Genomic DNA, 11,914 nt, shown 5'->3' on the forward strand with positions numbered 1-11,914 from the left:
ACCCTTCCACTCCATCTCTGTATGCTGCTGGCTGCCTGCGTGCTCAAGTGGCGCTGCCGAGTCACGTGACGGCACACCATCCAATCACAAGAGGGGGGAGGAGGAGCAAAGTGTGCCTGCCCTGCTCCGCGCAGTTAGGACCGGCGGACACAGACTTGTCGTGTCGCCGCTTTGATGGAACTCCCGCAGCGCATAGAAGAGCGAAACTGATCAGTATCAGCACCAACGTTGGAATCGATATTAGCGATATTTGGATCGATCCCTAACCCTAACCCTAACCCAACCACTACTCACTACTGCTGCAGCACGTAAACACAGCGCTCAGAGAGAAATCCAACTTTTGACTCTCAGCATCTGAAAAACGGAACTTTTCTCCACTGAGGATGGGTGCACACGTTTCCATTTATTGTTGCCCTGTTAACTGGTAAGTGTTTGACACTAAATTAATAAAAAAAAAAAAAAAAAGAAAGAAATACTGAATCTTGAATCCTCCCAGCATAGCTTGTGATGTTATGAGTTAATAACATTAAGAACTATAGTTCCCATAATGTTTAGTTAGGCATGCGCACTGGACGTATAGAGTCAGTCAGTGTTTGAATGATGTCTGAACATGCCGCAGCAAACAACGTGCAATAAAGTACAAGTTTATTGAACACGCCTCATCTGTTCATCAGCTAGAATAGAACAGATATGACATGGTGTCAGAAAGTGGTCGTCTGCAAGTGAAGACGGAAGAAAAGAAATGCCGCGTTTGCAACGAGAGCCACGTTAGAAAACGAAAGTAAGTTTTGCTGCAGAGAAAACGTCACCGGTTGCGTCGTTTAGTTTTAGCTCGAAAAAACTGCGGTCAAGCCACCCTCCACTCCGAAATCCCCGGTCAACCTAGCCGCCACTTAATTTGCAGTGCCTGTATATAGGCGATATTACGGTAATGCCGTGCCAGAACAGAATTCAAAATAAAAGCAGACACTTATGAAGGCAGTCTGCAATTTCACACAAATACAATCAATCAGCCAGTCTGTTAATTGATTGGTGAATTATTTAAACGATTAGTTAATTACTTAATTGAGCATTTAAGGAATTAATTCATTGATTATTTATTTATTATTCAATTCATATTACCATCCTTATTCTGAACTGCTTTTTTTGTCGAGGTAGGAGCTAGCTAGCTTGTAGCAAGTTTGTGCATATTAACGGTGGGCCACTGTAGGACATTAGCGAGTAACTTTTGTTTATGGATATGTAACTAGCGGCTAGCGAAGTCAAAAGTGATTAAATTGCTTGCATTTAAAATGTGCACCATCATTGGGTATGAAAGCTGTTCACCCCTGTCTAGCTAGCCTCAAAACTAAAAGTGCAAAACCTTTGCAGCTTCTGGCCAGGTCCCTGATGTGAGGAGGAAAAGGCAGGCAGCTTGTGTAAATCCATTCTGTTAACCCAGCAACCTGGTGGTGGACTGTGAGGGACACTCTGCCACTGTTGTCTGACTTGGCAGCCAAGTACCTGTGTGTGCAGGCATTGTCCACTCCTGCTGAGCGCACATTTTCGACCGCTGGGGACACCATCAGCCAGGAAAGAGCTTGTCTGTCCCCTGAGAAGGCTGATATATTGATTTTTCTGAAGAAAAACTGTGTGTGTGTGCGTGCGTGCGTGCGTGCGTGCGTGCATGTGTGTGATGGTGTGCACTTTTGTTCTTGTTAAATTTTCAGTTGGAATGATCTTGGAAAATAAACTCCAGTATGTGGAATAGAATTTGTAATGTTTTTTCTTTCTAGAATAAAAATAAAATAGGAACCGAAAAAGGTACCGTTCAGGAATCGGTATCGAAATTAAGGTATCGGTATCGGTATTGGTATCGAAAAAATTTGATTGATACCCAGCCCTAGTCAGAGACAGGATAGTCTGTGGAACTGGCGATAATGCACTCAGAGAAAGACTGCTCCGTGAGTCAGGACTGACATTAGACAAATGTGTCACCATGTGTAGAGCAGCAGAGACAACACGTGCGCAGGCCAAGGAGCTGCGTAGAGGTGAAACAGCAGTGCATGTTGTGAAAAAGGAACAGAAAAGAAAGCCATTTAACAAACAAAAAGATGCAAATGACAAAGCAGAGTTCAAGTGCGGTAAATGTGGCAACAGTCACAAACCAGCGTGTCATGTCATGTCCAGCGTATGGCAAGTCGTGTAATAACTGTGGAAAAAACAATCACTTCTCCAAATGCTGCAAAGCGACGCAAACAAAAAAGAAAGTCCATGCAGTGGAAGAAGAGGATGATGATTCCGTAGAGGAGGAAGATTTTGTAGTGGACAGTGTACAGACTTGTAGCACAGATAAAGCTGAATGGATTGTGCCGATTGAGGTAAATGAGACTATAATACCATTCAAGCTCGATACAGGGGCTCAAGTAAATCTACTATCTATTCAGGACTACAGAACATTGACCGTTAAGAGCAAGATCTATCCTGTAAAGATCAAAGTGACGGGATACACAGGTGAGCCTATTCCTGTGAAAGGAAGCTGCATAGCAACCTTTAAGAATAAAGGACGTCAGATCAAGACACAGCTACTGATCGTGGACAAGAGCGTACAGCCAATCCTCGGACTCAGTGCATGCGAAAGTCTCAATCTGGTCAAGAAAGTGTTGGTAGTGACATCGCCATCAACTTCAAACGATCATGACTCGCTCATGGAGGAGTACAGAGACTGTTTTGAAGGACTCGGATGTCTACCTGGACTACACAAGATACATGTGGATAAAAGCGTGTCCCCAGTTGTGCATCCATGCAGGAAAGTGCCATTCAAGCTTAAGGGAAAAGCTAAAAGAGGAGCTGGCACCTATGGAAAAAAAGGAAGTCATCAAAAAGATTGACGAGCCTACAGAATGGGTCAGTTCGCTGGTGATAGTTCAAAAGAAGACAGGTGCTTTGAGAATATGCCTTGATCCAAGGGACCTAAATAAGGCAATAAAGAGAGAACACTTTAAGCTACCAACCAGAGAAGAAATCATGGCGCAGTTTGCTAGTGCGAAATGGTTCAGCAAATTAGATGCCTCGTCAGGTTTCTGGCAGCTAAAGCTAGAAGAGGAGAGTTCAAAGCTTTGCACCTTCAACTCGCCTGAGGGCAGGTATCGCTTTCTTCGTCTCCCGTATGGCATCTTGCCAGCACCTGAGGTATACCACAAAACCATACACATGATATTTGAACACATACCAGGAGTTGATACTATGATGGATGATATAATCGTATGGGGTTCTACTCGAGAAGAACATGACATGAGACTGAGACAAGTACTAGACAAGACAAGAGAGGTGAACCTGAAACTGAATAAGGAAAAATGCGAGTTTGGAGTGAAAACACTTACCTTTGTCGGCGACGTGGTCAGTGAAGAGGGGGTGAAACCGGATCCAAGAAAGGTACCAGCGATCTACAACATGGAACGACGCCAAAACAGAGACGACGTCAGAAGGTTCCTCGGTATGGTAACGTACCTTGCCAAATTCATGCCAGATCTTTCCACACGTTCTGCACCACTCAGAAGCCTACTTGATCAGAAAAACGAATGGTGCTGGTCATATGAGCAGGAACAGTGCTTTAAGCAATTAAAAGAGACTCTAACACAAGAGCCTGCGCTGAAGTTCTACGATCCCGAGAAGAGCACCAGGATCTCAGCAGACGCTTCGCAGCACGGCCTGGGCGCGGTGCTACTTCAACAACATGAGGAGCGCCGAGTCCCGGTACGCTCAAATAGAAAAAGAGCTTCTTGCAAGTACATAAGCATGTGAACGATTTCATCAATATGTCTATGGTCAAGCATTTGAAGTGGAAACGGACCATAAACCACTCGTATTGATCATGTCCAAGCCATTGAATGATTGCCCCGTAAGAATACAACGTATGTTGATAAGATTACAGAAATAAGACGCACAGATGATATACACACCAGGGAAGTACATGTTCACCGCCGACGCTCTTTCCCGAGCTGTGGACAAGAAAGAGAGTGCCGACAGTGAAAAGTGTGCTGACATACAGGCTTACGTGGATATGGTTGTGTCGTCGCTCCCGGTTTCTGCAGACAGAACCGAGCAAATCCGTCAAGAAACAAACAAAGACGAAACATTGAAAGAACTGAAAGTGACAATACAGAAAGGATGGCCTAAGAGCAAAAGTAACTGCCCAAAGAGAATACAGGACTATTGGAATCACAGAGCTGAGCTTACAGTAGTGGACGACATCATATTCAAAGGAAGCAAGTTCGTCATACCATCCTCACTACGAAAAAGTAATGCTCCAAAAGATTCATGAAGGCCACCTCGGTGAAGTCTTTTGCGTCTTGTGAGCTTTGCCAAATATACAGACCAAAACAACAAGCAGAGCCGCTAATGCCTCATCCTGTGCCTTACAGACCTTACTACAAAGTAGGAGCTGACTTGTTTGATTGTAATGGAAAGAGTTTCATTGTGGTCACAGACTACTTTTCCAACTATCCAGAAGTGGGACAGCTGCAATCTACATCAAGCAGAACAGTCATCAGCTACCTAAAGACAGTGTTCGCGAGACACGGCATTCCTTGTGAACTGTTTACAGACAATGGCCCACAGTTTTCTAGCTGTGAGTTTGCTTCTTTTGCCAAAGAATGGGGATTCCTACATACAACTTCGAGTCCTACTTACCCAAGATCCAACGGTTTGGCAGAGAGCTCTGTAAAGATAGTAAAAGGTCTGATGAAGAAGTCTGAGGACAGAGATGATTTTCAGAAAAGCCTACTCATCTACAGGAGCGCACCTCTTGAGAACGGCCTATCGCCAGCACAAATGCTGATGGGTCGTCGCATTCGTTCCAAGGAGAGACACAAAGTGAAACAAAAACAGCTACATGACAGGACAGCGAAACGTCTACCTACCTTGAAGCATGGAGACAGAGTGCGTCTCAGAGACATTAACACAGGTACATGGAGACAGCAGGGACATGTAGAGGAAGAACTTTCTCCACGTTCCTACAGAATCCAGACAGAATGTGGACTGTCTTTGAGAAGGAATCGCACAGATCTTCAACTGCAACCTACTGATGAAGACACAACAGCTCAGGAGGCCGAGCCTCAACAGGACACACCTGAACCTCCTGAACTGCCCAACAGTGAACCAGAACACTCTACCAATGGTCAGACAGCAGTGTCCAAGTCACCTACTGCTGAGAGACATTTGAGACCTCAGAGGCATATAAAGCCACCGCAGAGATTGATTGAGAGTTGCTGAATGGAACATGGACTGTTTAGTTATGCTTACCCAGAGTTCCTAAGGAAAAACCAACAGGGACTGTTTATGTTTACAATGAGTTATTGAAAAAAGAAAAAAAAAGAAAAAAGAAAAAAAGAAAAGAATGTAAAAAAAAAAGAGAGAAAGAAGAATGTGAAAAAAAAAGAAACAATGATATGCTGTAAAGAAAATGTGAAATGTGATATTTGATAGCATAGTTACAGGTATTATTGTCCTGATGCATTGAAGAGATTGTGCAATGTTGTTTATGAGCCAATTGTTTATTGGGTTGTAAAGAAAGAAACATAGAGGTGGAAAAAAACAGAAAATGTTTAACAGTTATGGATAAAAGTTTATTGTGTAGCGTGGGAAGAATGTTTTCTTTCTAGGGGGAAAGATGTGATGTTATGAGTTAATAACATTAAGAACTATAGTTCCCATAATGCTTAGTTAGGCATGCGCACTGGACGTATAGAGTCAGTCAGTGTTTGAATGATGTCTGAACATGCCGCAGCAAACAACGTGCAATAAAGTACAAGTTTATTGAACACGCCTCATCTGTTCATCAGCTAGAATAGAACAGATATGACATAGCTGACTGTTTCACACTCTTTCTTTCAGAACTGTTCTTTCAAGGTACTTCAGAATAGTTGCATCAGCATTTGCTCACGTTCTCGGAGAGTCATAGACTTTGACAGAATTCACTGAGCAACAAGTGAACACAGAGCGAAATTTCGTTTTCGGGGGCTCGGTTTAGGATTAAAATATGAAAGAATATTGAAAAGAATACCACAGTAAGAATAATGAATGACAAAAACAGAAACTTACTAAAAGTGCAAATTGTTGAATTAGGTAGTGCAAATATTTGAGGAAACAAAGTTTTCAGAATAAAAGTCACTTAAGTTCTGCAGTCTGGTGACATGGGGGGGAAAAAAGCTGCTCCAGAGCCTTGTGGACCTACACTGAATGCTGCAGAACCTCTTTCCAGAGGCCACCATGGGAAACAGTGGTCATGGTGGTGGGAAGAGTCTCTGATAAGATTTCCAGCTTATTTCCAGAGGGGGGAAAAGTCCCAGTGACCTTCTCCGCTGTCCTCACCACCCTCCTCACATTCCTCCAGTCAGAGGCTTTTGCATGACTTTTCATGACTTGAACACACAGACGTGATGCGCATCTTTCTAGATCAAATGTGACTTACTATATTTTCACATTTTCTCACTCAGCGCCACTGAAAGGTTTGTCTTGTGCATGTCTGTCTACGCAGTTTCACTTGTTGCACAAAAGAGAAACCCACAGAGGACCCGTGTGCACAGTCTCTAACGCACCGTCAGTGCTCCATTGAGATTAAAAACAAAAGCTCTCGCTACACCCTCCGTTATGTCGGGTAAGTGCATTTTTTTCCCCTTTCTTTCACTGAAATATATGTTCAACACAAAGTATTAAGTAATACATTCATACTTTTTCCAGTGTTCACCTCGTCAGTGGGTCCTGTGCTTTACCTTTGCCACTTAAGATTAAGCGATCTTCATCTGGGAAGGCTCTGTTCTCCAAGACTGCCGGCACTGCTCGAGGAGCTGTTGGTGTCTTCACTTACGATCTCTACAACAAATCTAAAGGACAGAGCGCTGGAAGAATAGCTGTCATGTTCTCTGTGCCCTTTGATTTCAACCTGTACTCCATCTGGTACGCAGTGGGAGTCTTTGATAAGTGCAGAGCATGTGATTATGATCTTTATTACCAGATGTACAACGACACAGGCAACATGTTTACCAGAGAAATAGGAGGCAAAAGACTAGATCACAAGGATGGTCGAGTTGCCATCACGGCATCAATGTCATCATCCTATCAACCTATTCTGACCTTACAAGTGAGAGACAACTGAAGTAAGAGAACTGAGAGGTGACAAAATGCAGATTCTGCTGCAGTCTGTCTCGGTACGGTTTGCGTGTGTCGTGTTTGGTTCATAGGCAAGCACAACTTCTTTTTCTCATTTACTAACAGGGCGGGTTTACTAAGAAAACTGCTGACAAGCGTGCAGGTACTGTGCAACACATGTCAGCTCACCTGCGACGACATCATCCCAGTGAGACAACTGGCAGCACAAGGAGGAGAAGGAGAGAGTCGGCAGGACAACTTTTGCTCCCCGCAGTTATTAAACAGACGAGTCAGTCCAGGCAAAATGCGTAAAGAAAAAGAGTGGGGTATTTCATAGCCAAAGACATGCAGCCTTTTACGGTGGTGGAGGGTGCAGGATTTCGTTGTATGATTAAAACACTCGAGCCACAATATAAAATCCCCTCCCGCATATCCGTCAGCAACAATAACTACTTGTTCTTAGCATTTGTTAAAGACAACTTTCTTTGCCAAATAAATGTAAAGCATGTTGGAACTAGCAATGTCTCCTCTCTTGCAGTGCCAGAATCTTACCTACTTTTAACCTAAGACTGTCACAATGATGTATTAAATGTTAGACTGCCTCATTCTTTCAGTTTTAACCTGACATAATTGATTTTCCTAAAGATCACCGTATACCGAACCGAACCGAAAACCGTGACCACAAAACCGCGATATGAACCGAGCTGTGGATTTTGTGAACTGCTCCCCCCCCCCCAGTTATCACAATAATTACTGCAAAATGTATTGAAAGTTGCTCCAACAATACTTTAAATATATTTCCTCCATTTTCCATTAAGTATTTATACATAGCTCTTTCAATTCCAACTCTGTTGATCATGAGATTTTAATATCCAGCTAGTTTCTGTCTTACTTCCTCTCAGCAGGCCAGTGAATTTCAGTATATTACCAGGAAAATTCCAACTCTGTTGATCATGAGATTTTAATATCCAGCTAGTTTCTGTCTTACTTCCTCTCAGCAGGCCAGTGAACTGAAGTGAGCTGATGCACTTACCTTCCAACTTTTTATACTTTGAGACAACAATACATTAGCAAATACATTACTACTACTACTACTACTAAAAAGTTCAGATTTACAATCATACCTGAGTGTACTGACTGTTTGTGTGAGTGTGACACACACACAAAAATTCACCTGCATGTTCTTATACCAAGCACTTAGATTGTAGCACTTATAAACTTAAAGTATCCTCGATAAATAGCAGCTATGATGATCAGATAAGGGCTTGAAAATTGTTTTTATTTTTTTATTTTTTACTCTATTGTCGTGATATGTTGTGTTTTTTTCTTGTGACAAATGTAAGATGCTTTGGGCAAAAGTGTCTGCTAAATGACCTTAGCAGGCATTTGTAGCGTTTCTAGACAAGAACTGCCACCGCTGTCGTGGTTCAAGCAGAACTAATAGATGCTCCAAATCTTTCATTGCTTCTGCTATCAGGTTGCTAAATTACGATACTTGTCACTTTAAACGACATTTTTAATGACTGTGCCTTTCGCATGATTTTAGATGTCTCAACTGTGGATTCAGTTATTATTTTATTGTCATTATTGTTACTTATTTCTTTTCTCTTTATCTTGCTGTCCTTCACAGACCTGTGTTTGTTGATCTGTGCTTGTGACATGTAACATACTGGACGTCAATAAAGCTGTCTGAATCTGAAATAATCCTTGTTTGATGCAAAAGAGGGGCAGGCTACATTAAGAGTTGACAGAACAGATAACAAAAAACAAAAACAAGAAGTTACTTGAGTGATAAATCAAATCACACAAAATGATGATTTCGTTTTTATCATGGAGCTCCCGTCTGTTGCTATTCAACAACTGGCCCAACAAAATCCAACCAGAGCTGGGTAACGTCACGTCTGTCTACTGAGAAAAGACTCAATTTCTGACAGTGAAAGTAGTCCTTTTGCGGGGTTGCAATGCTCAATAAAATGTATCCACAGCTTCTTTCACAGTGTGAGCTCATGGGGAAAATATTGTTGGGTCCCAGTGCGTCATGTGATGATGTCATTACACGGTCTGTCCAAGCCCGGCGCTGGTCCTTGAGTAAGTAACATGTCCATGTAGTGTTCACAGCTTGTTGCACTGTCCCCACGTTGCCAAAAATGTTAATGCAGGTAAATAAAACCAACGCAGGAAGTGTCAGTAACGTGAGAAATGCACGCACGTATCAACAGAAATCATGTTAAATGTGGTGCTTTGGTGAAATCTAAACACATACTGACTCTAACAATGTTTATTTGTTTCGAAGACAGTGTGAAACAAATGATCCATGAATTGATCCCAGTTGCTGTTTGTTATAGTCTTTGCTTTGTTTGGTTTTGGTGCAAAAATGGAAAAAAAAAAACCAAACAAAAAAAACATTTGCATATTTTTTAAAAAGCATTTCAACAGTTGAGCTGGTTTTGTGGCAAATGGTATTTTTCCAATTATTATTTTCAGGGTGTTTGTGCTCATGTTTATGTTAAAGGGGAAATAACGACCGACACTTTGGTTTTGCCAGCTGACCGCGCTGACTCAGTATGAAACCCATTAAGGAAACAGTCGGAGGTCATCAGGACATAAATACACAGCGCTCAGAGAGAAATCCAACATTTTCCTCCCAGCAGCTGAAAAACTGGACTTTTCTTCACTGAAGATGGGTGCGACTGTTTCTTTTTGTTGTCGCCCTAATCAAAGGTAAGTTTTTGTCTCTGTGTGATGGGAAATTAAGTTTCACACACACATTATTCATCAGCTGAGGCAAGGGTTTGTCTCAACATGTGGATCGCTGACTGTTTCAGACTGATTCTCGCAGAACTTTTCCTTTAAGGTACTTAAGAATTGCTGTATCAGCATTTTCTCACATTCACTGAGTCATGACTGAACATACAGACATGATGAACATCTTTCTCGATTCAATGTGACTTACTAATATTTGTTCATATTATCTCACTCAACACTGCTGAGGCGTTTGTTTTGTGCTTGTCTGTCCACACAGGTCGTCTTGTTCCACAAAAGATGTGATCACAGAAACTAAAATGGTCAGTGAAATAAAATCAAATAAGTTTTATTTATATACCCCAAAATCTCAAGCACATTGCCTCAATGGGCTTTACAATCTGTACAGTGAACGACATCCTCTGCCCTTAGACCCTTGATTCGATTGAGGACAAACTTTCCAGTGCTATGGGTACAGGAAGCTCAATGCCTCCAGGGCACCGTCAGTGCACCATTGAGATCACAAATAAAAGCTCTCACTACACCCTCCGTGATGTCAGGTAACTGCATTTTCCCCCCTTTCTTTCACTGAAATACATTTTCCACACACAAAATGTATTAATACTTTTCTACTTTTTCTAGTGTTTACATCTTCAGTGGGTTCTGTGCCTCATCTTTGCCACTTCAGATTGAGCCATCTTCATCTGGGAAGGCTCTGTTCTCCAAGACTGGCGGCACTGCTTGTGGAGCTGTCGGTGTCTTCACCTATGATCTCTACAGCAAATCTACAGGACAGACTGCTGGAAGTATGGCTGTCATGTTCTCTGTGCCCTTTGATTACAACCTATACTCCAACTGGTACGCAGTGGGAGTCTTTGAACAGAGCAGAGCATGTAATTATGATCTTTATGTGCAGATGTACTACGGCGAAGGCGACATGTTTATAAGAAAAAAGGCAGGCGAAGATATTGATTTCAAGAGCGGTCCATTTGCCATCCCGGCATCGATGACAGACACCTGTCAACCTATTCTGAGCTTAAAAGTGGAAGACAGCTGAAATAAGGAAACTCAGAGGTGATAAAATGTAGATTCTCCTGCAGTCTCCCAACTGCACAATTTGTGCATTTCTAACAGTTTTCCACTTTTTCCACAATTTTTTGCCATGCCGATGATGATGAAAAATAGTTTTGGAGCATTAAGAATTAGTCAAAAACCCCTAACCCTTTTAAAATCACCCCCCAAATGACCGCAATAATTCCCTTACAATGTATTGAAAGTTACTCCCGTAGTGTCTGTGTAGCTATGATTTAACTGCGACAGGGCAGGATGCTTCTCCTTAGGTGAGTGTGGGACTGTGGTGATGTTTGGGGCCCCCGGAGCCAATAATCAGCTCTATGTGTGCGTCAAAAGTTGGCTAGAGGAAGAGGTTCAGAGCTGACTTAATGTATACATTTCCACATAAGCACAGAGAGACCATCCGGTCCACTTCAGGCTGTTAGCTTAGAGCAGAGTTAGCTTTTTCAATTCCAGCTCTGTTGATCGTGCGATTTTAATTTCCAGCTAGTTTCTGTCTTACTTCCTATCAGCAGGCCAGTCAACTGAAATGAGTTGATGCAGCTTACCTTCCAAATTCTCATAGTTCGAGAAAACACTAGATTAGCAAATACTTAACTAACATGAAAAGGATCAGATTTACAACCATCATGGGAACAAGTTGGAAATGAAAATGTCACATCAGCAGAAGATCTCAAAGATAGTGCCAGCTATTTATTAGTGCCTAATCAAATGTCTGATTAGTTATTATTGTATTGCTATTTCTTTTACCAAAGCTCTTTATCTCGCTGTCCTTCACAGACCTGTGTTTGTATGTTGATCTGTGCTTGTGACATGTAAAATATTGGATGTCAATAAAGTTGTTTGAGTCTGAATTAATCCTTGCTTGATGCAAACTTGTTACATTACTGTGTTATCTACTGAAAACGCGTTAGAGCACATTAGAGTTATCAAAAATAACAGCAAAAACCCTTTGTGAGTCATCAAGACG

At 42.0% G+C, this 11,914-nt stretch overlaps 1 protein-coding gene across 1 annotated transcript; it reads left to right on the forward strand.

Annotated features, from left to right (window-relative positions):
* The first annotated feature begins 10,058 nt into the window (after nucleotides 1-10,058).
* LOC119031477 (DELTA-sagatoxin-Srs1a-like) lies at nucleotides 10,059-11,802 on the forward strand. The gene is made up of 3 exons (XM_037119979.1): nucleotides 10,059-10,193; nucleotides 10,303-10,430; nucleotides 10,513-11,802. The coding sequence occupies exons 1-3, from the start codon at nucleotides 10,191-10,193 to the stop codon at nucleotides 10,925-10,927; spliced, it is 546 nt and encodes a 181-aa protein (XP_036975874.1). The 5' UTR covers nucleotides 10,059-10,190; the 3' UTR covers nucleotides 10,928-11,802.
* The last annotated feature ends 112 nt before the right edge of the window (nucleotides 11,803-11,914 follow it).

This window comes from Acanthopagrus latus, chromosome 13, assembly GCF_904848185.1.
Source record: "Acanthopagrus latus isolate v.2019 chromosome 13, fAcaLat1.1, whole genome shotgun sequence".
Taxonomy (NCBI): domain Eukaryota; kingdom Metazoa; phylum Chordata; class Actinopteri; order Spariformes; family Sparidae; genus Acanthopagrus; species Acanthopagrus latus.